The sequence below is a fragment of the Centropristis striata genome, chromosome 17, assembly GCF_030273125.1.
Source record: "Centropristis striata isolate RG_2023a ecotype Rhode Island chromosome 17, C.striata_1.0, whole genome shotgun sequence".
Lineage (NCBI taxonomy): Eukaryota > Metazoa > Chordata > Actinopteri > Perciformes > Serranidae > Centropristis > Centropristis striata.
In genome coordinates, this window is record NC_081533.1 from 4,366,362 (window position 1) to 4,393,861 (window position 27,500).

Below are 27,500 nucleotides of genomic sequence, written 5' to 3' on the forward strand. Positions count from 1 at the left end.
TAGTGTCTAAAACTAGTCAGTGTCTAAAACTCGTCAGTTAGTGTCTAAAACTAGTCAGTGTCTAAAACTAGTCAGTGTCTAAAACTCGTCAGTTAGTGTCTAAAACTCGTCAGTTAGTGTCTAAAACTCGTCAGTTTGTGTCTAAAACTCGTCTTTTTTTGTAAACTTTTTAGTTAGTGTGTCGGGGGGAGGCGGGGGGGCTTTGGTAACTAAGCAACCAGGGCCAGGTGGCAGCCACCAATCAGAGCAGAGCAATCAACTGAAATCAACTGCTCCTGTGAAGCCACTGACAGAGAGGGAAAAACAGCAAAAAGTTCTCCTCGAACAGAAAGCATTTTAGTCCAAACCGTAGCTCCTATCAGTGGAACAACTTCACTTTGAGCATCCTGAGTTCTTCCTGAACGTCTACATATGTGTTTTGTGAAGAAAAATGGAGAATATGTTTTTTTAGAGCAATCAGAAGAAACTAGTACCTCTGCTTTCCTCAAGAAATTTTCCCTCCTTTTTACCATGGCGGTCTATGGGGCTGTGGGTGGTGTTGGTGGATCATCTGTGGTCCTACGGCCAAACTATAACTCTGACAGCTTTATCACACCAATGTGAGGGAGAAGACACATTTTACTACGTTTCTATCTATAAATTATTTCTGTAGAGTGGTATCTGCGGCCAAATTTATTTTTTGACAAATTTTTCTCTCCTTCTCCACTCTAGCGATGATGTCATCAACTCTAGCCTCTCCATAGGGTAACATTGGGGGGATTTTTTGGCATGTTTTTGCAGAATATTTTGAAAATCGTTTGCCGAAACCCTTAGAAAAGTCACAGCACACTTGTCATGGCCGAGCTGGTCGATTTGATACCTTTTTAGTGTATGTGAGACCAAAACTCCTGGAGGAGTAGTCACGCGGGAAAAAACCACGGAAGAAAGGGAAGGATAAAATCTAGGATTAAGCCCGGTGGATAACGTATAATGTGCTCTTTCAAGCACACTCAATAACACGATATGGGTTTCATGTTTTTCCTCTCCCTGCGCAGGCGTTCAGTCGAGCCCACCGCATCGGGCAGGCCAACAAGGTGATGATCTACCGCTTCGTGACGCGAGCCAGCGTGGAGGAGCGCATCACGCAGGTGGCCAAGAGGAAGATGATGCTGACCCACCTGGTGGTCCGGCCCGGCCTCGGCTCCAAGGCCGGCTCCATGTCCAAACAGGAACTGGACGACATCCTCAAGTTTGGAACCGAAGAACTCTTCAAGGACGAAGTAGAACGTGAGGTTTATTTTGTCGGCTAGTTTGTCAAGGCATATTGGGATTTTCAGTCAAATATAATAACGTGTGAATTTGGAGATTTAATGTTTTGATCCTCGCAGGAAAGACTTGGCAGGCGTCTCCTCCTGAGCGGGATTACTTTGTCAAACACACTCACTTTAATGTGCTTTCATCCTGACACATTTGGCTTCTTCTGCTGTTATTGGCAGCATAATTGGTTGACAAGAAGAAAATGTATTTGTCTTGAAGAACAGGATGAACTATTTCCCCTTTTTTAACCCCACGTGTGTGTGTGTGTGTGTGTGTGTGGCAGGTATGAAGAATGCGTCGGGGGATAAAGTTGAGGACGAGGGCAGCGTCATCCACTACGACAACGTGGCCATCGAGAGGCTGCTGGACCGCAGCCAGGACGCCACCGACGACACCGACGTCCAGAACATGAACGAGTACCTCAGCTCCTTTAAAGTGGCCCAGTACATGGTGCGGGAGGAGGATAAGGTGAGCAGAACTTCTTCTTTTTTATTATTTTTTTATTGTGCAATAACACAATACAGTGATATGGACAGACAGGGAGTGAATATTAAACAATGACAATAATGTACCCCAATGTGTGTGTGTGTGTGTGTGTGTGTGTGTGTGTGTGTGCGTGTTTCAGTTATAGATCTAGCAGTTAAGTATTAATATATGATAATAAATATTATGTATCATTATTAGGCAGAGAAAGCAGTACTACTAAAATGTAAATATAATTACAAAAAAAATATATATATATATAGATATATATTAATTATATTTAATTAATAAAAAATTTAAATATATATATAAATATTTTTTGAAATGCTCTTTTTTATTTATTTTTTCATTTTACATAAATATAAATAGAATAAATATAATTTTTAATTTAAAAAAAAAAAAGAGCATGCATGAGTAACAATAATACTAATAATGATAATTACAGGAGAGAGGAGAAAAATAAGACAAAAAACAAAAGCAAAAAAACCAACATGATGATGTGCTTTCTTTGCGAGGATAATGGGAAGAATGATAGCAGTGAAGACAATAACAATAATTACAATAGCAATAATTACAATAATAATAATAATAATAATAATAATTAAGGTGATGATAATTTCTATTATTTTGGGGGTTTTGGACTGCAGCTCTACTGCAGGATGCTGAGAGATGCTGCACAATCAGAATGCACCACGTTTCAATATAATTATCACGAAAATAGCCTGTTAGTGAGTTATTTTTGTCACATGATATCTGCCTGGTTCAGACTGCAGCTCAGATCTTTTGTTGCTCATCCACATTGATTATAGAACGTCTGGATGAGAGTGTGACTAATGTTTCAGACTGATACAGATCTGATAGAGGAGAAATGACAGATTATAGAGATGGAGGCCAATATAGTGGATATTTGAGCTGAAAGTGCAAATAGACCATTTCTATGTGGATTGTGCACCAATATGACTATATACAAGTATATAAAAGTACTCAGAGGGCTGCTATATTAAATTAATAACTTTATTAAAGAATATTTAATGGTTAATAGACATTATTTTACATAATACATAACAAATAACAAATCATTGTTGACCATTTAAGTAAAGAGTAATATTTATTTATTTATCATATATTGTGTGAAAAAAAAAGATATAATAAAGAATGAATAAAAATAAAAGAAATTGATTATAGAAATATTACTGTATATTTAGTGTAAAAAGAAGAAGAAATCACACACAAAAAATAGCTCACACTATTTATTTATTATATATTGTTTGAAAAAATAAAGATATGATAAAGAATACATTTAAATAAAAGAAATAGATTGAAAGAAACATAATTACTGTATATTTAGTGTCAAATAATAAATACATAACAAATAAAAGAAATAGATAAGACTTTTTATTTATTATATATTGTATGAAAAAATAAGGATATAATACATAATAAATAATATATTTAAACATCATTGCTGAATGTTTCGTGTCAGTCATTTGCTGACCATTTAAATAAATTAAAAATTAAAATTAAGATAAAAATACACTATAACATATACTATAATAACACTATTTATTTATTATATATTGTGTGAAAAAATAAAGATATAATTCAGGGTTTTTTTTAAAATAGAAAATTGTTTAGTGTCAAATAAAGAATACATAAAAATAAAAGAAATAAATTAAACACATTTAAGAAATAGATAGCACTATTTATTTAATGTTCTTATTGTACATTGTGTGAAAAAAGAGATATAATAAAGAATAAATAAAAACATTTGTAAGAGAAACATATAACTAATTAAAAACATAATTACTGTATGTAATTACAGTAATAAAATGCTGTATTACTGTATATTGTATGAAAAAAATAAACATATAACAAAGAAGAAATAAAACAAAGAAAGATAGATAAAAACATGTTTAGTATCAAAAAATAATAAATAACAAAATAAATAGATAACACTATTTATTTATTATATGCTGTATTGTCAAATAAATAAAAAATTATATGTATATATATATATATATATATATATATAAATACTAGTTATGTAATATATATTGTAAGAAATAACAAAGATAGAAAGATTTAATAAAGAATAAATAAATAAAAAAGGAGAAAAAAACATAATTACTGTATGTTTAATGTCAGTAACAACTAAAAGGAATAGATAACTCTATTTATTTATTATATGCTGTATTGTCAAATAAATAAAAAATTATATGTATATATATATATATATATATATATATATATATATATATATATATACATATATATATAAATACAATTTATGTAATATATATTGTAAGAAATTACAAAGATAGAAAGATTTAATAAATAATAAATAAATCAATATTACTTTATGTTTAGTGTCAGTAGCAACTAAAAGGAATAGATAACTCTATTAATTTATTTATTATATACTGTGTGAATAAGAGACAGATATGCAACATTTACCTGGAGTCTGAAAGCATCAATAATCTCCTGGCGGCCTGAGAAATAACGGCTCTGTTGCACAAACGTTGCAGATCGAGGAGATCGAGCGTGAGATCATCAAGCAGGAGGAGAACGTGGATCCGGACTACTGGGAGAAGCTGCTGCGGCATCACTACGAGCAGCAGCAGGAGGACCTGGCCAGCAAACTGGGCAAAGGAAAGAGGAACCGCAAGCCTGTCAACTACAACGACGCCGCGCAGGAAGACCAAGGTAGGGAGCGGGGCCCGCCCGCCTCTGGAGAGAACACTTTCAAATAAACTACTGCAAGATGTTTAATGTCTGGAGTTAAAAGGGAATCCTCTTTCACATGATCCTCAGAATTACTGCTGAAAGTAAAAGCGTCTTTTTATCTTCAGGGTTCGTACGGCTGCTTGAAATCCTTACTGTATTTCTCTTGCAATCTGACTATATCCATCTAGTTTCAAAATGACCAAAAAAGAAACAAAATTACAAAAAAAAAGACACACAATGACACACAAAAGACACAAAATTACTTAAAAAAGGAAACAAAATCACCAAAAAAGACACAAAATTATCAAAAAGACACAAAATTATTAAGACACAAAATGACAAAAAAGACAAAAAAAAAGACACAAAATGACAGAAAAAACTTAATTACTTAATAAAAGAAACTAAATGACCAAAAAGACACATAATTACCAAAAAAAAGACACAAAACATTAAAAAACACAATATTATTGAAAAAGACACAAAATTACCAAAAATAGTAATAAAAAAAAAAAAAAAAAGTAATTAGACCTTCCACACACAACACGGTAAAGTGCCATTCATATGAAACTCGGACCCAGCTCTGAAGAGAACAGTTTAAAAATAAAGAGCAAAAACTCCTGTAAGATGTTTTATGTCTGGATTTAAAAGGGAATCCTCTTTTACATGATCCTCAGAATTACTGCTGAAAGTAAAATCATCTTTTTATTATCAGGGTTCGTACGACTGCTTGAAATCCTTGAAAATGCTTGAATTTTAATGTTTAAATGTATTTTCAAGATTTGATAAGTGCTTGGATTTTGGATTAAGTGCTTGAAAAGTTTGAAAAAAGACACAAAATGACAGAAAAAACCCCTAAATTACTTAAAAAAAGACACAAAGTGACCCAAGAAAGGCACAAAATTACTAAAGAAAGACACAAAATTACTGAAAAAAAGGACACAAAATTACTAAAAAAAGACACAAAATGACACACAAAAGACACAAAATGACAGAACAAACTAAATTACTTTAAAAAAGAAACAAAATGACAAAAAAAGACACAAAATTATTAAGAAAAATACACAAAATGACAAAAAAGACACAAAAGACCAAAAAAGACACAAAATGACAGAAAAAAACTTAATTACTTAAAAAAAGAAACAAAATTACAAAAAAAAAAGACACAAAATGATTAAAAGACACAAAACATTAAAAGACACAAAATTATTAAAAAAAGACACAAATTACCAAAAAAGACACAAAAATACCCAACAAAGTAATTAAAGGGACCTTCCACACACAACACGGTAAAGAGACATTCATATAAAACTCACATTAAACTTTCATATCAAGGTGGGGGCCACAAAATATCGTCACGAGGGCCACAATTGGCCCGCGGGCTGCAAGTTTGAAACCCATGATTTAGAGACTATAGATCATCACTTGTTCAATGTAAAAAATAATGTGAAATGAAGAGCGTTCCTCCTAAAAGTGTAACACCATCTCTGTTGGTTTGGTTCAGTGAAATCTCCCCTTTTAGTATGTAAGAACTCATCTAAAACAGGCAACTTACAACAGGTGGAAGATACTAAACAATACTAAAAAAAGACACAAAATTACTAAAAAAGACACAAAATTACTAAAAAAAGACACAAAATGGCAGAAAAAAAACTAAATTACTTAAAAAAATAAACAAAATGACCAAAAAAGACACAAAATTTCCAAAAAGGCACAAAATTATTTTTTTTAAAAGACACAAAATTACTAAAAAATACACAAAATGACAGAAAAAAAACTAAATTATCTAATAATCAAACAAAATTACCAAACAAAGACACAAAATTACCAAAAAAAAGACAAAAAATTACCAAAAAAAGACACAAAATGACAAGAAAAGACACAAAATTACCAAAAAAGACACAAAATGACCAAAAAAAGACACAAAATGACCAAAAAAGACACAAAATTACTTAAAAAAGACACAAAATGACACAAAATGACACAAAAAAGACACAAAATGACAGAAAAAAAACCTAAATTACTTTAAAAAGACACAAAATGACAAAAAAAGACACAAAATTACTTAGAAAAGACACAAAATGACAGAAAAAAAACCTAAATTACTTAAAAAACAAACAAAATGACCAAAAAAAGACACAAAATGACAAAAAAGACACAAAATTACTAAAAAAGACACAAAATGACAGAAAAAAAACTAAATTATCTAATAATCAAACAAAATGACCAAACAAAGACACAAAATTACCAAAAAAAGACAAAAAATTACCAAAAAAAGACACAAAATGACAAGAAAAGACACAAAATGACCAAAAAAGACACAAAATTACTTAAAAAAGACACAAAATGACACAAAAAAGACACAAAATGACAGAAAAAAAGCTAAATTACTTAAAAAGGACACAAAATGACAGAAAAAAGACACAATTACTTAGAAAAGACACAAAATAACAGAAAAAAAACCTAAATTACTTAAAGAACAAACAAAATGACCAAAAAAAGACACAAAATGACCAAAAAAAGACACAAAATGACCAAAAAAGACACAAAATTTCTGAAAAAAAGCTTTAAAAACACTTGAATATGACCAGTGTACGAACCCTGTTTCACTGCTTGTGGAGAGTTATTAGCAGGATGAAGTGGAGGATTTGTTTCAGATCTTGTCTTTGACTTACTGCTTGCACAGTGGAAGTGAATGGGCCTGGCCTATTGACAGACCACCATGTGCTGTTTCAGAGTGGCATGCTGACATTTCAGATAACCAGTCCGAGTACTCAGTGGGCTCCGAGGAGGAGGACGAGGACTTTGACGACCGGCCAGAAGGTAAGAGGAGACCGAAAAAAAGAGAGAGCGCTGCTCCTGAAGCAATAAAAGATGTTGGAACACACACACACACACACACATGCACCGACTCAGGCCTGTGTTCAATTACACCTTGAAATTGATTTAGTTGTAACAGTTGCCTGGCACGGTCCGACAGGCCACAGTGCCAAAAAGGCAAACTCTGAACTTGAGACAGTTAGAGAAAAAACGCTCGGAGCGCTTCAGGAGTTTTTGATTCGATGAAATGTGAACTGTACATTTTTCAAGAAAACCCTGCAAGTCTGCAAAAACATCTCCTGTCCTTTTTTAATGTTTCACCCTCCGTCTGTTGCCTCCTGCAGGTCGGAGGCAGTCCCGCCGCCAGCTGAGGAACGAGAAGGACAAACCTCTGCCTCCTCTCCTGGCCAGAGTGGGAGGAAACCTGGAGGTCCGTCCAGCTCTTCTCTCTCTTTTTATTGGGATGTTACTGGAATCTGTCAGGTCTAAAATACACTCTCTGATCGTTTTCTAACAATCTAAAATTGGACACGGCAGCTCCGACAGCCCCGTAACTGATTATACGTGATTATAATGGGCCGCATTGTTCAAGCGGAGTTTATTTTAGCGTTATTAAGCAGTCAGACTGATTCAAAGGAGGCCTTGGGATGTCTGCTGGAAAATTAGGTTTTCTCAAGCTGACATTTTCATTTACAGCCTCCAGAACTTGAGGTCAGTCTGACTAACGGTCAGAGAGATATGAACTAAACCAGGGGTCTCAAACTGGCGGCCCGCGGGCCAAATGCGTCCCTCGTGACGATATTTTGTGGCCCCCACCTTGATATGAAAGTTTAATGTGAGTTTTGTATGAATGGCACTTTACCGTGTTGTGTGTGGAAGGTCCCTTTAATTACTTTTTTTGGGTCATTTTGTGTCTTTTATAAATAATTTTGGCCTTTTTTTTGTTTTTGTGTCTTTTTTGGGTCATTTTGTTTCTTTTGTAAGTAATTTAGTTTTTTCTGTCATTTTGTGTCTTTTTTTAAAATAATTTTGTGTCTTTTTTGGTAATTTTGTGTCCTTTTTTTGGTCATTTTGTTTCATTTTTTAGTAATTACGTTTTTTTCTGTCATTTTGTGTCTTTTTGGGTCATTTTGTGTCTTTTTAAAAAATAATTTTGTTTCTTTTTTGGTCATTTTGTGTCTATTTTAAGTAATTTATTTTTTTTTCCGGTAATTTTGTGTCTTTTTTTGGGTAATTTTGTGTCTTTTTTAAGTAATATATTCATTTTGTGTCTTGCAAAAATGCCCCCAGCGGCCCCCAGATAATTTGAGTTTGAGACCCCTGACCTAGACACACATCCACACACACACACACACACACACACACACACACACACACACACAGAGACTCTTCTTGCTCTTATGGATAGATGAAGCAGTCAGACTTCTTCAAAGGAGGCCTTGGGATTTCTGCTGGAAAATTAGGTTTTCTTAAGCTGACATTTTCATTTACAGCCTCCAGAACAACACACAGATACGTTTTAACAGGCCGTGTTTAAACAGCTTCATGTAGGACAAACATACTGTAAAATGTTGTGTTTTCCTCTGCAGGTGCTGGGCTTCAACACCCGCCAGCGGAAGGCTTTCCTGAACGCGGTGATGCGCTGGGGCATGCCGTCCCAGGACGCCTTCTCCTCCCAGTGGCTGGTCAGAGACCTCAGGGGCAAGACGGAGAAAGAGTTCAAGTAAGGAAAAACCCCATCATGATTTGGAATTTCTCCATCTCTACCCATCTTTTAATACATGTTGTAGTGGCAAAAGTAAATCTTAATTCAACATCTGGAAGTAACGGTCAAAAAACCTTTTTTCCCTGAAACTCTTAGCACTCTGCTAATCCACGTTTTTACCTTTTAGCAAGTCCTTCAGAATAATGCAATGAGCAGCGCCTACTTCAGGTGCTGTGGTAAATTTGACAACTATGCCAGTGGTTCCCAACCTTTTTCTTGAGGGACCCACATTTTTACCATTGTAAACTTTGTTGACCCCCCATTGTTTCTATGAAGCCAAACTCAATGTCACTTTCATGGTACCCTCTCTTTTTCTTTTTGAGATATTCAGCATTCTCGTCTCATCACGCCTCGCCATATTTCCATTAGCTCTGTGTTTCTGTTGTTAGGCTAGGTTACCACTAGGTGAGGTTACCGCTAGGTGAGGTTACCTCTAGGTGAGGTTACCGCTAGGTGAGGTTACCTCTAGGTGAGGTTATTGCTAGGTGAGGTTACCGCTAGGTGAGGTTACCGCTAGGTGAGGTTATTGCTAGGTGAGGTTACCTCTAGGTGAGGTTACCGCTAGGTGAGGTTACCGATATGTGAGGTTACCGCTACATGAGGTTTCCACTAGGTGAGGTTACCGCTATGTGAGGTTACCGCTATGTGAGGGTACCGCTAGGCGAGGTTACCGCTAGGCGAGGTTACTGCTATGTGAGGTTACCGCTAGGCGAGGTTACCGCTATGTGAGGTTACCTCTAGGTGAGGTTACCGCTAGGTGAGGTTACCTCTAGGTGAGGTTACCTCTAGGTGAAGTTACCTCTAGGTGAGGTTACCTCTAGGTGAAGTTACCGCTAGGTGAGGTTACCGATATGTGAGGTTACCGCTACATGAGGTTTCCACTAGGTGAGGTTACCGCTATGTGAGGTTACCGCTATGTGAGGGTACCGCTAGGCGAGGTTACCGCTAGGCGAGGTTACTGCTATGTGAGGTTACCGCTAGGCGAGGTTACCGCTAGGCGAGGTTACCGCTATGTGAGGTTACCTCTAGGTGAGGTTACCGCTAGGTGAGGTTACCTCTAGGTGAGGTTACCTCTAGGTGAGGTTACCTCTAGGTGAAGTTACCTCTAGGTGAGGTTACCTCTAGGTGAAGTTACCGCTAGGTGAGGTTACCTCTAGGTGAGGTTACCTCTAGGTGAGGTTACCTCTAGGTGAGGTTACCACTAGGTGAGGTTACCGCTAGGTGAGGTTACCCCTAGGTGAGGTTACCTCTAGGTGAGGTTACCGCTAGGTGAGGTTACCTCTAGGTGAGGTTACCACTAGGTGAAGTTACCTCTAGGTGAGGTTACCTCTAGGTGAGGTTACCGCTAGGTGAGGTTACCGCTAGGTGAGGTTACCACTAGGTGAGGTTACCGCTAGGTGAGGTTACACATGTCCTTATTCTCGCGATATAGCATTTATTTTTAAACTTTTCTGTAGTGATTTTTCTATTTAAATAAATGAATAAACGTTTAATGTAGCCCTTATTTAGTTGTTTTTGTCCCACTAATGAATTAAATGCTGACTCATCTATATTTAACACATTAGATTTATTACATCCCTTTAGCTCAAGAGGGCTTTGCGACCTCCCTTGGACCTTTGGCGTCCCCCTGGTGGGGTCGGGCCCCCCCTGTTGGGAATCACTGAACTATGCAATAAACACAACCAAAACCAATATAAAACACGCTGTAATCTACAATAAAAATCTCATCTTTCTTCAACATAATATTGGCTCCTACACATTTCTTCTTCTCTTCTTCCAGAGCGTACGTGTCCCTCTTCATGCGTCACCTGTGCGAGCCGGTGGCTGACGGGGCGGAGACGTTTGCGGACGGCGTGCCGAGGGAGGGGCTGTGTCGCCAGCCGGTCCTCACCCGGATCGGCGTCATGTCTCTAGTCAAGAAGAAGGTCAGAACGATGCTGAAACAGCTTCCTAAGACGAGATAAATGTGACATGATGAGATGTTCCTGTATGTGTTTTCAACAAAAATAAAACGAGAAAGGAAAAAGAAAGGGTAATAGTAGAAACATGTTGGTAAAATAGGCCATATACTAGTAGAAGGAAAAAAGACAAAACAAACAGAACACACAGGAAAAAGGTGTTTTCCAATTTTCATATATTGATCAGATTGTAACCTTAAGGCAGGGGTCTCAAACTCTAATTACCAGGGGGCGCTGGAGGCAGTATCAAAATGACCAAAAAAAGACAAAATTACTTAAAAAAAGGACTCAGAATGACAGAAAAAAACTAAATTACTTAAAAAATACACAAAATGACCCAAAAAATACACAAAAGTACTAAAAAAGACACAAAAGTACTAAAAAAGACACAAAATTACCAAAAAAAGACAATATTATTAAGAAAATACACAAAATGACAGAAAAAAAACTAAATTACTTAAAAAAGACACAAAATTACTAAAGAAAAAACACAAAATGACCCAAAAAAATACAAAAAATTATGAAAAAAGACACAACATTTTTAGAAAAAGACACAAAATTACTAAAAGCGACACAAAATTACCAAAAAAAAGACAATATTATAAAAAAAGACACAAAATTAACAAAAAAACTTTACCTGCAGCCACTTCAGTGAGATGGATTTCTTGCTTGCAGCCAGAAGAACTGTGTATAGATTCTTATCTGGGGCCGTGACATTGTCCGGAAACTTGCCCAGATATAATAAAACAAAAATGCGTTCAACTTTTATCCCAGAAATAATACTCGCTTCTTCTGCAATCTCTTTTCCTAAACGCCTCGACTAAAGAACAGGCCCGGAATTTACCACACTGCCTCCAACATCCCAGAACCCTGTCGTAGAAATTTCACTTTAGTGGGGATAGGGAAACTGATTATACTCTTCCAGAGGAATAATTAGTGAATGTAAAAACATTGATTAGCTATTGTTAAAGAACATGCAGGCCATAAATAGAACCAATAACAGTGTTTGCTTTTATAAAAACCTTCTGGGCGCCTCTGTATCAGCAGGACGTCTCCAGGCTCGTATGAAGCCGTAACGTTTCTTTGATTCAGCAAACTACAAAGACGGTACAGTCTTATAAAATGTCTGAGGTCTTTTTCAAGTAAAGATATCAACCCTGACATCTTGACTGATGTTCCGATTACCTTACTACCGTCAGCCTGCCAGTTTACTTAACTTCAATCCAGTTTTCAGTCCAACTTGTTTAAACCTGCTGACATCCTGATCTGCTATCTGCGCCAGCGGGGAGAGTGTGATTTACTGCCAGGCGAGCAGGGCATGTGGGTGGTGAGCTTAAATAAGGTGGTATTAGGTAAAGTCAGCCAGTGCCAAGATTTTTTTATCTTCCCTTTTGTGTTCAGATCCAGGAGTTTGAGCACATCAACGGGCGGTGGAGTCTTCCAGAGCTCAAGCCGGAGGTCATCATAGACAAATCCTCCTCCAGGGCCTCGTCTCCGGCCGTCAAGACCACCACGCCCACCCCCGAGGCCAGCTATAACAACACACCTTGCACCTCAAAGCCAGGTAAACCACACATCCAGGACTGAGCCGAGCCCATCCAGCAGGGGGCACTGCAGGTAAAGGCCTTGGAAGGAGTCTGACTGTGAGATCCAGTGATATGTGTGTTTCTGTGTTTGTGTGTTTGTGTGCAGCGACCCCTGCTCCGTCAGACAAGCTGGATAAGAACGGAAAGGAGGGAGAGAAGGAGGAGGACAAGGAGGAAAGCGAGGCCCCGTCCGACAAAGAGAAAGGGAAGGAGAAAGAGAAGGATGAGGGGAAAGAGGTGGACGGCAACAAGACGGCAGAGGCTGAAGAGGTGGGACAGAATCAGCTCGCTTTCATATGTAAAGTCTGGTGGACTGACTCGGTGTGGTTTGGTTTGGTTTGTTTCCACACTGAGCTTCATCTATCTATCTATCTATCTATCTATCTATCTATCTATCTATCTATCTATCTATCTATCTATCTATCTATCTATCTATCTATCTATCTATCTATCTAACTATCATTCATCCATCCATCCATCCATCCATCCATCCATCCATCCATCCATCCATCCATCTATCATCCATCCATCCATCTATCATCCATCTATCCATCCATCCATCCACCCATCCATCCATCCATCTATCATCCATCCATCCATCTATCATCCATCCATCCATCCATCCACCCATCCATCCATCCATCCATCCATCCAAGCTTTGTGATTGAACCCATCAGCCTCCATTCTATTGCTAAACAATATGAAGACTTTGTTGTTGTTTTTGTGTATTCTGTGATCGTCTGGTCATATTTCTATAACAGTCTTTACTTCATCATTAGACCGCGTTTGTCCACAAGACATTTTTCAAACCTGCTCCTATGCTGCCTGAAGTTAATTATCAAATTTCTGCCCAAATTCACCCCAGAATGCTCTGTGTTTTGGTCCTCTTCCTTCCTTTGGTTCAGACTTTGTTGTTGTTTTGCAGCAAACTGAACTCTGGTGCACTTAGAAGCAAACCCTGATCCCAAAGTTCAGTTCTTTGGTCCGCACCAGAGTTCGTTTGAGCGTTCACACCAACAAAAACCAAGACAAAACACACAAGAGTTTGTTTCAAGTGGCCTAAAACAGCTAAAGCATCCACAATGTGTGCTTCATCAGCCCATTAACCCTGGATTCCACATGGTTTTTGCTGTGAACTGCATGGGATTAGCATAAAGTGGGCATGTCTGTAAAGGAAAGACTCGTGGGTACCCATAGAGCTCGTTTTCATTCAGATATCTTAAGATCAGAAGTCAAGGGACCTCTTTGAAAATGTGTGTCAAAATTTAACCTAATCAATCATGACGGGGTTGGAATCAATGGATGACTTTTTTAGTTTCAGATGATTCCAGTTTGAGTGTAGCTTTAGCACTGAGCCTGCTAAAGCCTCGGAAAGACAGAAAGTCACCCAAGAACGGCAGCAAGCTGAAGTGGTTCAAAGCCGATAGTTGAAGATTTTATCACTCAGCAACAACAAACATTGTCAGGCAATGACAGTGTCTATTGTGCATCTTTCTGCAGCTTTCCTCTTCGACAAAAGAAACATCACAAAACGCATCTCCCGGTCAAAAAACCGACAGCAAAGAGGACAGCGACCTGAAAGAGGAGGAGAAGAAGGAAACACCTGACGCAGCAACAACAGAGGAGAAAAAACTTCAAGAGGAGAGTAAAGACGAGCAGAAACAAGACGCAGAGGTCAAAGAAGAGAAATCAGGTAAAAACAAAGTTGAAAAGTGTTGAAATACGACAAACTGATGCAGGTTTGTGTCCTTACTAAGGTTTGTTTTTTTCTGTAAAAGGGGAAAAGGCAGAAAAGGAGGAAAAAGACAAAGAAAAACAGGAAGATGCTCCTGCAGCAACTGAAACGACAGACGCCAAGGATAAGACGGAGGTCTCTGACGTGAAGAAAGGTACGTTCCACTTTCTGTAGTAGTGTGTCATCAGGTTATTTATCTGCGTATTTTGAAGATTTGCATGAGAAAAGCTTGATGGAAACAACAAAATTTGATAAAACTTTTGAAAATATGCATAAAAGTTTTTACGTTCACTTGAGGTGGTTTTTGTCTTTTTCGAAAAGTAGTTAATGCGCTAAACGAGAGATGGAAACACTTTTTACGAATAAGTTCAGACGTAGCGAAAATTTAAGAATAATTTAATAATTTCCGTTGTCTCTTCTTCTTCTACTGTTTACTGACGGATGAGTACGGTGTCCCTGAGAGCTCACAGCAACTGCAGCTTAAGAAAATGCATCCAAATACACAAAACACAAGCAAACTGAGAAAACATCTTCAACAAGCTGACAACACAAGAGCAGCATTTAGAAAACGCTGCAAAGACCACAACACAACAGAAGTGTTTCCAGAGGACACTTAAAAGTGATGCACACATCTGGACACGCTTGTGATATTATCACGTTATTTAAAGATAATGATAATTTCACGTTATACCGTAAGGCAATCAATACCATGCTAATGTCAGCGGCTGATCATAGCGTGCTAACATTATCCTGTGATTGATAGCATGCTAACGTTATCGGCCGATCATAGCATGCTAACATTAGCCAGTGATCGATAGTGTGCTAACATTAGCCGGTGATCGATAGCATGCTAACGTTATCGGCCGATCATAGCATGCTAACATTAGCCGGTGATCAATAGCATGCTAACGTTATCGGCCGATCATAGCATGCTAACATTAGCCAGTGATCGATATCGTGCTAATGTTAGCTGGTGATCGATAGCATAAAAGCGTAAGCGTGCTAGCATTAGCAGGCTAGCAAAACCAAGACCAACTCGGTGTCGTTGAGAGAGACCAACTAAAACGTGTATAATTCATTTATTTGATTTGTTTAATTGCAATGAAATTATAATTATCTTGAAATAACGTGATAATATCAAGCGTGTCCAGACGTGTGCATCACTTTTAAGTGTCCTCTGGAAACACTTCTGTTGTGTTGTGGTCTTTGCAGCATTTTCTAAATGCTGCGCTTGTGTTGTCAAATTGATGAAGATGTTTTCTCAATATGCTTGTGGTTTGTGTATTAGATTATAGATTATATATTAGATATAGATTAGCCTAGAGCGATACATTACAGTGCCATCTTGTGGCCAAAGTACGTCAATGCAGCTTTGTTTATTTGTCTAAACCAGCTGATGGAAACTTCCTAATTCCCATTTTTCTTTACTGCGACATTTCAACATTTCGCTCCGACTTTTAATGGAAACACGGCTTGTGAATTTGAGCTGCTACCATGAATCCACAAGTACAATCACTTTAACTCAATAATAACTTTTACCGTCTTCTTCAATAACAGAGGAAGTGAAAGGGGAAAGGGATGCTGGGAAAGAAGTCAGAGCAGCGAAGGAGGACTTCCCCAAGGGGAACGGGAGAGCTCCCATAGAGCGACCTCGCTTCATGTTCAACATCGCAGATGGCGGCTTCACGGGTCAGTACCGACTCACCTGCACAGGTTGTGGAGTAGATTCAACTGAGGGAGTAAACACTCAGTGGTGCTTTTTAGGATTCTATGTCGGAAAACTTTCTATTATTTCACTTTCAACAACTTTAACCATCTGCGTTTACTTCTTGATCTTTCATTCCGGATGTTTTACTGGGAAACTTTTCAAACTAGAACCTGTTTCTCCATGTTTTTGTTATTATAAGTGTCTTTCATTCTTGCTTTTTGTTATTGTGTCTAGGCATGGGAATAATTAATCTATGATCGATTAACGGTCGTTAAGAATTTGTTCGAGCACATGGATTTTTAACCGATAAGCTACAGTTTACAAACTAAAAAGTTGCCATTACAATTATAAAACACACAGAAATACAAGAGTATTCATTTGAGCAAAAGTATCTTACTGTATCAGACCTTGTTAGCATGAATTACTACATTTCATTTTGTCCAAAACTTATTTAAACACAAAACACATTTAAATATGAAGATTACTGTGAAAACCTCATGCCTCTTCAGGGGCTAAAACATAAAACATTGAACTCCTTGACGTTATCTTTACAGTTTTACAATTGACAGGATCAAGTTTCTTTTTTGTCCTTTCAAAATAAAAGCGTCCGTTATCAAAACAGGCTTTTGGATAGTATTGTGTATATACCTATATATATATATATATATATATATTTATATATTATTAAATCCATGTATGCATAACAATTAATTGATTAATTGAGCATTAACGTTATAGATGTTTGAATTTGCAGGTTTCTTCCAAACGCCTACTTGCTAGCATAAATTACTGAATTTAATTTTATTCAAAACTTATTTAAACACAAAACGCATTTAAATATGAAGATGAAAACTAACCTCATGCCTCTTCGGGGGCTAAAAGATAAAACATTGAACTCCTTGACGTTATCTTTACAGTTTAATATCACTTGATTTAGTTTTACGATCAACAGGATCAAGTCTCTTTTCGTCCTTTCAAAATAAAAGCGTCCCATATCAAAACAGGCTTTTGCACAGTACTGTACATCTATCTTTTATTTTGCCCATGTATGCATGCAGCGTTTGATTGATCAATTGATTGTTAACATTATAGATGTTCGTGTTGGCAGGTTTCTTCCAAACATCATCCCTAATTGTGTCTCAAGGTGAAGTCTTATTTTGAAATCTTGTGAGAGGTGATAGTTCCTGTAAGGAAGCGTGGAAATATGAGTGAGTGAGTGAGCTGCAGAGAGGCGTGCAGGTGATCTCCATTTATATTTACATGCATCTTGTAGGAGCATGCAGAGCATAAAATGAAGAAAGAACAAGTTTTCTCCTTGATTTCGTAGGAAGGCACCAAAACAAACAGACCGGATCAAGAGAAAGATAAAGAAAAATGTTTCATTTCTCTGTAGTATCATTTCCATAATGCTGTCAGACAGCGAGCCTGTCAGCAGCCAAAACAAACACTTTTCATAGACGTGTATTGACAGTGAACAATTCCCCTTAAAACAACACACTGCAGCTTGTTTTTTGGCTCCCGCTCAATACTGGGCTCCTTTTCAAAATAGCTGTCCCCCATTAGTCACTTAGATAAAAAAAACATAGAAAATAGGCTCCAGGTTGTAAAAATCAACCAAAGTTTCCCTTCAAATCAACCTTTATTGTCATCCTGCAAAGCAGCAGTTGTAGAGTGCAAATGAGAAAACATAACCACACATAAAACTTTCACACATGAATTAAACAAACCAGTCCCTGATAACAGAAGGAATGATAAACAGAGTGTAAAATACAGTAAAAACAGTGAAGCATTCATACATTTAGCGGGGCAGAAAGTTAAAAGTGGCCAGAGGTTGTTAATAAAGTGATTTTCAACCAGTTATCAGCAGGAAAACCAGTCAAAAAGACAATTCTAATGCACAGATATCTTCATGAACAGGTTCATTTAAAAGAATTTAAATAAATATATATATATATATATATATATATATATATATATATATATATATATATATATATATATATATATATATATAAAGACACAAAATTACTGAAAATACACTAAATTACTTAAAAAAGACACAAGATGACCAAAAACCGACACAAAATTACCCAAAAAATACACAAAATTACCAAAAAAAGACACAAAATGACCCACAAAATGACTGAAAAAAAACCCCAAAATGATTAGAAAAACACACAAAATTACCAAAAAAAGACACAAAATTACCAAAAAAGACACAAAATTACCACAAAAAGACAATATTATTAAAAAAGACACAAAATGATTAGAAAAAGACACAAAATTACCAAAAAAAGTCATTATTAAAAAAAGACACAAAATTACCAAAAAAGGACAATTTTATTAAAAAAAGACACAAAATGATTAGAAAAACACACAAAATTACCAAAAAAAGACACAAAATTACCAAAAAAGACACAAAATTACCAAAAAAAGACAATATTATTAAAAAAGACACAAAATGATTAGAAAAAGACACAAAATTACCAAAAAAAGTCATTATTAAAAAAAGACACAAAATTACCAAAAAAAGACAATTTTATTAAAAAAAGACACAAAATGATTAGAAAAACACACAAAATTACCAAAAAAAGACACAAAATTACCAAAAAAGACACAAAATTACCAAAAAAAGACAATATTGTAAAAAAAAAAGACACAAAAATGATTAGAAAAAGACACAAAATTACCAAAAAAAGTCATTATTAAAAAAAGGCACAAAATTACCAAAAAACAGACATAAAATTACAAAAAAAAAGACACAAAATGACATTACATAACATTTCCACTTCTTGCGGTAACAACAACGCGGCAGATAATAAACGCTCCGGTAGCAGCTGCTTTTCTTTTAGTTAACGTCGTCATAGAAACAAGTGAAACAAAGCTCCAGCTGGAGCAATAAAGGGACCTTCCACACACAACACGGTAAAGAGACATTCATATAAAACTCACATTAAACTTTCATATCAAGGTGGGGGCCACAAAATATCATCACGAGGGCCGCAATTGGCCCACGGGCCACGAGTTTGACACCCACGCTTTATGCCATGTAGACCAGCCATGATTGTGAATCTCAGCTTGTCTCTTATTTAACCCATTGAAGCCTGAAAAGCGTTTACGTCGTTTTGTAGTATTTGTATAAGCTCTCAAATACTTTTTGAATTTCATTTCTATCTGCTACAGAGGCTGAAAAATCTATTATTTAGTAGAAGAGTTCACACTTTTTTTCCCAGAATTTTTCCAGAATTTCCAGAAAATTAGAGGCTTATTTTAAAATCGCCCAGCGGTTTTTCAGGCCTCAATGGGTTAAAACCAGTGAAGAATCTGTGGGGGCCGAGGAGAGAAAGGTGAAAAGGTGAAAATAAGTTATTAACTTGTCCAAACAAGCGACGAAGCATTTCAAACAACGTAAAACTCTAAAACGAAAGAGAGAAAACATTCCCTCGCTCTGCACAGCTTCTGTGCAAAAACCCTAAAAACCCTGAAACCAGGACCAGAAGCCCAGAGAAGCTGTTTGTGGTGGAAACACCTGCAGCCAGGTTTCTGCTCGCTCAGCGTTTTGTCTCCCTGCAGAGCTGCACACTCTGTGGCAGAACGAGGAGCGGGCGGCCATCTCCTCGGGGAAGATGAACGAGATCTGGCACCGCCGACACGACTTCTGGCTGCTGGCGGGGATCGTGATGTATCCTTGACGGCGGTTGCCCCGGCGACGACCCCGGTGTGTTTATTTTTCTATGAGCCGGCAGAAGCCCAGCGTCATAAGTCAACAAGCCGGCCAGAGCTCTCGGTAAACAGCAAACTGTGTGTGCAGAGGGTCCTCTGGTTCACGCTGCTGCTTCTATTATTACATTATAATTACACGTTAAACTGTTTTCATTATTCTGGAGATAATCATCACCAGGCCCACTTACACAAGCTGCAGAACTCTAGCTGCATTTTATGCATTTTAAGAAGATGAGAAATTAAATTACCCCCCCTCAAAAACCTATCACTTTATAAAATGCAGTAAATCTTATGGTTTTGAGCTGCTTCTGGTAAGAATACATGTTATAATAAGACGATATTATTATGCAGTAAAACATAGTAAAAACTCTAATATTATTAAATATGATCTCACTTTTCCATTTATTTTAAGCACAACATACATTCAAACCACAAAAACAATATAAAGCATGCATGTTATGCAGTAAAACTTTAATAAGTGTTTTTGACAAGATAACAAGGTAACTCAGTGTTGCACGCCTTCAAAATAAAAGCACTGCAGTTGTATTGATTTTCTGATTTCCGGGTAACCTCGCGCTACACGCGACCATTTGCTTGTGAAACAAAGCCGTGTAACTGGGCCTGGTGATGACTATCTCCCAGAATAATTTAAATACTTTATGTGTACTTTACTGTGTAATTATAATATAATAATAATAGAAGCAGCAGCATGAACCAGAGGACCCTCTGCAGACACGGTTTGCTGTTTACCGAGAGCTCTGGCCGGCTTTTAAAGAAGATGAGAAATTAAATTAATCCCCCTCAAAAATCTGTTTTCAGTGTAAAGGAGTAGCTGAACATGTTCTCTCTCTCTGAGGGTCAAATCACATTAAATCAGATCAGATGGATTCACTTTACATAAAGACTGGAGGAGGAAACAGAAACAGCCACTAGTTTAACCCAAGGCTAAATATTGATGTTTTTACTATTCTGTTTGTGAACTATTAGCTCTTTTTTTCTCTTATCACTTAAAAAAAGTTGTTTTAATGTCCTCATACAAGAAAAAAAGTCTGCCATAAAGTTACATATTCATATTATTATCTGCTTTCACTGAGTTCAGTATTTTAACCAACATCAGTCCTGTTTATAACTAGCAAATATTTATGTATTTTCAGAACCCTTGAATTGTTCCAGGTTTGTTTTAAGGAAAAAACACAAACAGTGAATTTTTGGGGATTTTTTTTTTTTTTTTTTTACTGTTTGGAATATGTTAATGAGTAGACTTTGTTAACTGCTATAAAGATCCATAACCAACATCAGTCCTGATTATAACTACCAACTATTTATTTATTTTCTGAAATATTTTCGGATTTTTTTTAACTTAATTTTTTCAAACACAAAGGTTTTTTTTCTGCATACTAAATGCTAGTTGTTGTTGTTGTTTTTTTGTTGTTGTTTTTTTTATGACAGTTTGGGAGGTGTCAATTATTAGCAAAATGATTGATTTTGATGCATTTGTTCTGCAGTTTGAACTGTCATGTCAGTGAGTTTCTAGCAGGAATAAGAAGAGTTTCTTTATTCCTTAATTCTGTGATGCTGCGTTAAACTGTCTCTCAGCCCAAGTGTTACATGACCCTTGACCCCTGGTCAGTCACGGCTACGCCCGCTGGCAGGACATCCAGAACGACCCGCAGTTCGCCATCGTCAACGAGCCGTTCAAGTCGCAGGCCAACAAAGGAAACTTCCTGGAGATGAAGAACAAGTTCCTGGCTCGCCGCTTCAAGGTCAGAACAAACAAACACCTTTACTATCTGCAGGGACACTTCTACAGCATAACGTGATTTATAATAAGGAAATTACATTACTTTTTTTTTTAAATGTAAAATATTAAGATCTGTGAATTTTACAAATATATGTAAATAAATGATATATGTATATTATATTTTATATAATATTATATTTTAATTATATGTATATGTATTTATATTTTTTGTACCAGTAATATTTTTGATATTTTTCCATTACCTAATAAATTTATAATAATAATAATAATAATAATAATAACAATTATAATAATAATAATAAACTTTATTTTTGTTATACAAATGCAGCATAATGTGATTTATAATAAGGAAATTACATTACTTTTTTTTTTAATGTAAAATATTAAGATCTGTGAATTTTACAAATATATATAAATAAATGATAAATACATAAATACAATATTTTCAATCAGTTGTATTTATTAATATAATTATATGTATATGTATTTATATTTTTTGTACCAGTAATATTTTTGATATTTTTCCATTACCTAATAAATTTATAATAATAATAATAATAATAATAATAACAATTATAATAATAATAATAATGATAAACTTTATTTTTGTTATACAAATGCAGCATAATGTGATTTATAATAAGGAAATTACATTACTTTTTTTTTAATGTAAAATATTAAGATCTGTGAATTTTACAAATATATATAAATAAATGATAAATACATAAATACAATGTTTTCAATCAGTTGTATTTATTAATATAATTATATGTATATGTATTTATATTTTTTTGTACCAGTAATATTTTTGATATTTTTCCATTACCTAATAAATTTATAATAATAATAATAATAATAATAACAATTATAATAATAATAATAAACTTTATTTTTGTTATACAAATGCAGCATAACGTGATTTATAATAAGGAAATTACATTACTTTTTTTTTTTATGTAAAATATTAAGATCTGTGAATTTTACAAATATATATAAATAAATGATAAATACATAAATACAATATTTTCAATCAGTTGTATTTATTAATATAATTACATGTATATGTATTTATATTTTTTGTATCAGTAATATTTTTGATATTTTTCCATTACCTAATAAATTATTATTAATAATAATAATAATAATAATAATAATAATAATAACAATTATAATAATAATAATAAACTTTAGTTTTGTTATACAAATGCAGCATAATGTGATTTATAATAAGGAAATTACATTAAAAAATAAAAAAATGTTAAATATTAAAATCAGTGAATTTTAAAATACGAATATATATAAATACAATATTTATATATTTCAATAGGTTTTATAGGTTTTACAGGTATTTTATTTTATTTAGATTTATATTTTTTTGTGCCAATAATATTTTTCATATCTTTCCAGTACCTAATAAATTAATAATAATAATAATAATAATAACAACAATAATGATGATAAAGATTGGAATAGTAATACATTTAAGGCTTATATCGTGATTATAGCACACTTTTTAAAAAAATTGTTATTTAATTTGAATACTTATTTATATTACAGCAGCAAATGATACAAAAGCAATTTCCCCTGGGGATCATTAATACATTTTGTGTCTTTTTTGGGTAATTTTGTGTCTTTTTTGGTCATTTTGTGTCTTTTTTTTTAGTAATTTTGTTTCTTTTTGGGTCATTTTGTGTCTTTTTGGGTCATTTTGTGTCTTTTTTGGTCATTTTGTGTCTTTTTTGGTCATTTTGTGCCTTTTTTTGGTCATTTTGATACTTACCCCCAGGTAATTTGAGTTTGAGACCCCTGGGTTAAAGGTCAAAGAGTGATGTGTTATTGTCTATTTAGGGTTGCTGTGGGAAAGAGACTATAATAATAATAATAATAATAATAATAATAATAATAATAATAATAATAATAATAATGACTCAATTGGCCTCAATTTGCAATATAAAAATGAAACATTTTGGAAAAAGTCTTGTAATATCCTCCAATAACATTTTCAATTCCCAGGAGTGCTCTTTAAAGGTTTAAATTAGAAAAAAAAGTGTTTTAAATAGGAAGATTTCATCGTTTATGACTGGCCAGTTTCTGATCCTCTGACCGACTTCCACGCTGTCGATCTATTCTAGTCGCCTGGCGGCGCCGCGGGTCACCTGACCCGTTTGATGGTCAGGTGACCCACATATCGGCTGGTTGGTATCGCTGACGCTGCACTAATCAAACGGCTCTCATCCTGTTTTTGAGGCTCACATGTTTCAGATCCTGCCCTCAACATCCTCATTTACTGCGTCTCTCTCTCTCTCTTCTTCCTTTCTCCTCTTCTCTCTTGCTAAACGATCAGCGTCCGTTGCACAAGAGAAGCTGTAAATCCAACTATTTCACACCAATTTCCCTTTAATACGTTCTGTGGTTCAACCACAGCTGAACCGCTGAATGGAGACGCTTCATTTATTAAACAAAATATCAGACAGACGATGAATAAAGATTATAATAACATCAGGGTGCAAACGGAGGGAGGAATCAGAGCTTTTAAAGCTTTAAAAGGTATTTTTGTCTGTGTTTTTGTGTTTAAATGTAACATAAGAAAGACGTTTCTTGGAGGCAGGAGGCAGTATCAAAATGACCAGAAGAAGACACAAAATTACTGAAAAAACACTAAATTACTTAAAAAATACACAATATGACCAAAAAATACACAGAATTACCAAAAAAGACACAAAATTATTTTTTTTAAAAGACACTAAATTACTTAAAAAAGAAACAAAATTACCAAAAAATGCACAAAATTATTTTAAAAAGACACAAATTATTTTTTTAAAAAGACACAAAATTATTTAAAAAGACACAAAAGTATTTCAAAAAGACACAAGATTACCAAAAAAAGACACAAAATTACCAAAAAAAGACACTAAATTACCAAAAGAGGTAATTAAAGGGACCTTCCACACACAACACAGTAAAGTGTCATTCATATAAAACTCACATTAAACTTTCATATCAAGGTGGGGGCCACAAAATATCATCACGAGGGCCACAATTGGCCCGCGGGCCGCCAGTTTGAGACCCCTGGTGTAAAATTAATAATTAACACACACTTTAATATGATAGAGACCCATTTTTATTATAATAATAATAATAATAATAATAACTTTATTCATATTTAATTAATCACAAGGAGAATGAAGCCACGAGACTAAAAACTATTCTTACATTAAAAGAAAAACAATAAGAGACAGAACAGGAACAATCACAAGACGTTCTCACATACACAGGAAATAAAAGGTAGAAGGAGTAAAAGGAGTGGTGAGACAGAAAGCATTACATAAAAAAGGGAGGAGCATCAGCATCTTGTTTCCTGTCACTCTGCTGCTCTTTCAGATATTGTACATATTATTATTACTCCCAACAATAAATAATTCCTTCTGAATTCTTCTGATTTGCTGAAATAAAAGACAAATGTTTGCTGTTCAGAGATCTGGAGGCTGAAGCTGCTTCACAGACTAGATATTCATTCTCAGCAGGTTGTTTCTGTGTGTTTGTTCACACGGTTTCCCACAATGCAACTGACAACAGAGTAGAGCAGCTAGCAGCAGTTACATGTTAAGAGGAATTGTTTATTGTGACCGCTGAGGACAGAAACATGTTTTCTTTATGCTGCATTTTGCTGAACTTCCCTCAAAACAGCCGAATTAAGCCTCAAAGTTTTTGTCGTTATCACAAGAAAAAAGATTTTTGTTATATCGAGATAATAAGATAATAAATAAGTCGTTATCACCAGATAATGTTACATAAAAATCCATGATGGTTCTGTAAATATAAATTAAATCAATTGCGGAAGTATGATCTAAAAGCTCTAAATAAAATATAATAATATAATGCTATAATATAATAATAATATGAATGCATGTGGAATTATTGAATAAAAAAAGCAAGTGTTTATTCTTGTTATTGCGAATAAATGTAAATAAAAAATAAATAAATGTGGAATTATGGAATAAAAGTCATCTGAAAAAAATATGAGCCAATAAATGTAAAAAAATATTTTTTTTTAAATAAAAATAAAATAAATGTGGAATTTTGGAATAAAAGTCCCCTTTAAAAAATCATGAGCCAATAAATGTAAAAAATAAATGTGGATTTATTGAACAAAAAAAGCAAGCGTTTATTCTTGTTTTTGCCAATAAATGTAAAAAATAAAACAAAAAAACTTGGAATTATGGAATAAAGGCCCTCTGAAAAAAATCATGAGCCAATTAATGTAAAAAAATAAACTTAAATAAAAAAATTTAAAAAGGAGAATTATGGAATAAAAGTCCCCTGAAAAAAAATCATGAGCCAATAAATATATATATAATAATATAAATGTAAATTAAAATGAAAATAAATGTGGATTTATTGGACAAAAAAAGCAAGTGTTCATTCTTGTAATTAAAAAAGCAAATAAATAAATAAATATTCTTAGTGAGGACATTAAAGGGTTAACAAGAAACAGAAATTTTAAAATAAAGCACTTCTGTGGTTGGAAACGATGCATAAAATGGGACCAAACGTTTTCTGACTGATGTATCAAAGTGAACTGAAGGTTCAACTGTTCCTTTCTGCAGAAGGTGGAGCTGACATCATGTTTCTCTTGTTGTTGTTGTTGTTGTTGTTGTTGTTGTGCAGCTGCTGGAGCAGGCGCTGGTGATCGAGGAGCAGCTGCGGCGGGCGGCCTACCTCAACATGACCCAGGACCCCTCCCACCCCGCCATGGCGCTCAACGCACGCTTCACCGAGGTGGAGTGCCTCGCCGAGTCCCACCAGCACCTCAGCAAGGAGTCGCTGGCTGGGAAACAAGCCGGCCAACGCCGTCCTGCACAAAGGTCACACAGCGTTTTATACTCTCAGTTATAAGACAATACTGGGACTGCACCTTCACTCTTTATCAGGCAAACAGCCATATTTGGTAACTTGAGTGGACGTCTATAAAGCTTTCTTTTATTGTATTAAAAAAGTATACAACTAAATTTACGTGTTTCTCATATAAAAGGTGCTTTAAAAAAGACATTCAGGCATTACGCATATGTAATAAGTAGTCTAAAAAGATGATAAATAGTTTAAAGCAGGGGACACAAACTCACGGCCTGCGGGCCAATTGCGGCCCTCGTGATGATATTTTGTGGCCCCCACCTTGATATGAAAGTTTAATGTGAGTTTTGGGGCTTTTTTTTTTTGGTCATTTTGTGTCTTTTTTGCAATTTTGTGTCTTTTTTGTTATTCTGTGCCTTTTTTTGGTCAAAATGTCCAAAAAAAAAGTCACAAAATGACTGAAAAAGCACTAAATTACAAGAAATTACACAAAATGACCAAGAAATACAAAGAATTACCAAAAAACAAACAAAATTATTTAAATGGTAAAGTGCCATTCATATAAAACTCACATTAAACTTTCATATCAAGGTGGGGGCCACAAAATATCGTCACGAGGGCCACAGTTGGCCCGCGGGCCGCAAGTTTGAGACCCCTGATGTAGGCCTGGGCCAATAATCAATAAATCAATTAATCGCACGATTAAATTAAATGAACTCAATAATTTTGCCGGCCTCGATATATCGCCATGCGCATGCGTGTTTGTTTTTCCTCGTCTGTTGCCTCCAAGCAGGCTGGATGACAAGAGGGTTCGCTCTGTGCTGGATCTCTTTTGTTCCGTAGCAGAATGAGCGGAGTGAACCCTCCTGTCAGTCATCCAGTCTCTTTGTCTCTGTGGGGAAGGCTGGGCCGCTAGCATTGGCTACACACAGAGTGCAGCAGGTGAGCCTCGTGCGGAGCAACGCTAGGAAAAAAGATAATTGCAAAGCCAAATGCCACAGCCCCGGTGTGGGAATATGTCGGTTTCAAACCGAATGAAAAAGATGAGCCCATCAACACACGGACGAGCCTGTATGCCCAATTTGTTCAAAA

General features: G+C 35.4%; 1 protein-coding gene across 1 annotated transcript in view; it reads left to right on the forward strand.

The window, feature by feature from the left end:
• The window catches only part of chd3 (chromodomain helicase DNA binding protein 3), a 96,336-nt gene that overhangs the window by 53,683 nt on the left and 15,153 nt on the right, over positions 1–27,500 (forward strand). The window contains 16 exon segments of the mRNA XM_059354770.1: positions 1,035–1,266; positions 1,580–1,764; positions 4,305–4,482; positions 7,258–7,323; positions 7,665–7,750; positions 8,910–9,043; positions 10,866–11,010; positions 12,445–12,607; positions 12,736–12,899; positions 14,130–14,322; positions 14,408–14,518; positions 15,922–16,053; positions 19,646–19,754; positions 21,426–21,558; positions 26,226–26,387; positions 26,389–26,422. Of these exon segments, the coding sequence (XP_059210753.1) occupies positions 1,035–1,266; positions 1,580–1,764; positions 4,305–4,482; positions 7,258–7,323; positions 7,665–7,750; positions 8,910–9,043; positions 10,866–11,010; positions 12,445–12,607; positions 12,736–12,899; positions 14,130–14,322; positions 14,408–14,518; positions 15,922–16,053; positions 19,646–19,754; positions 21,426–21,558; positions 26,226–26,387; positions 26,389–26,422 (2,227 nt within the window).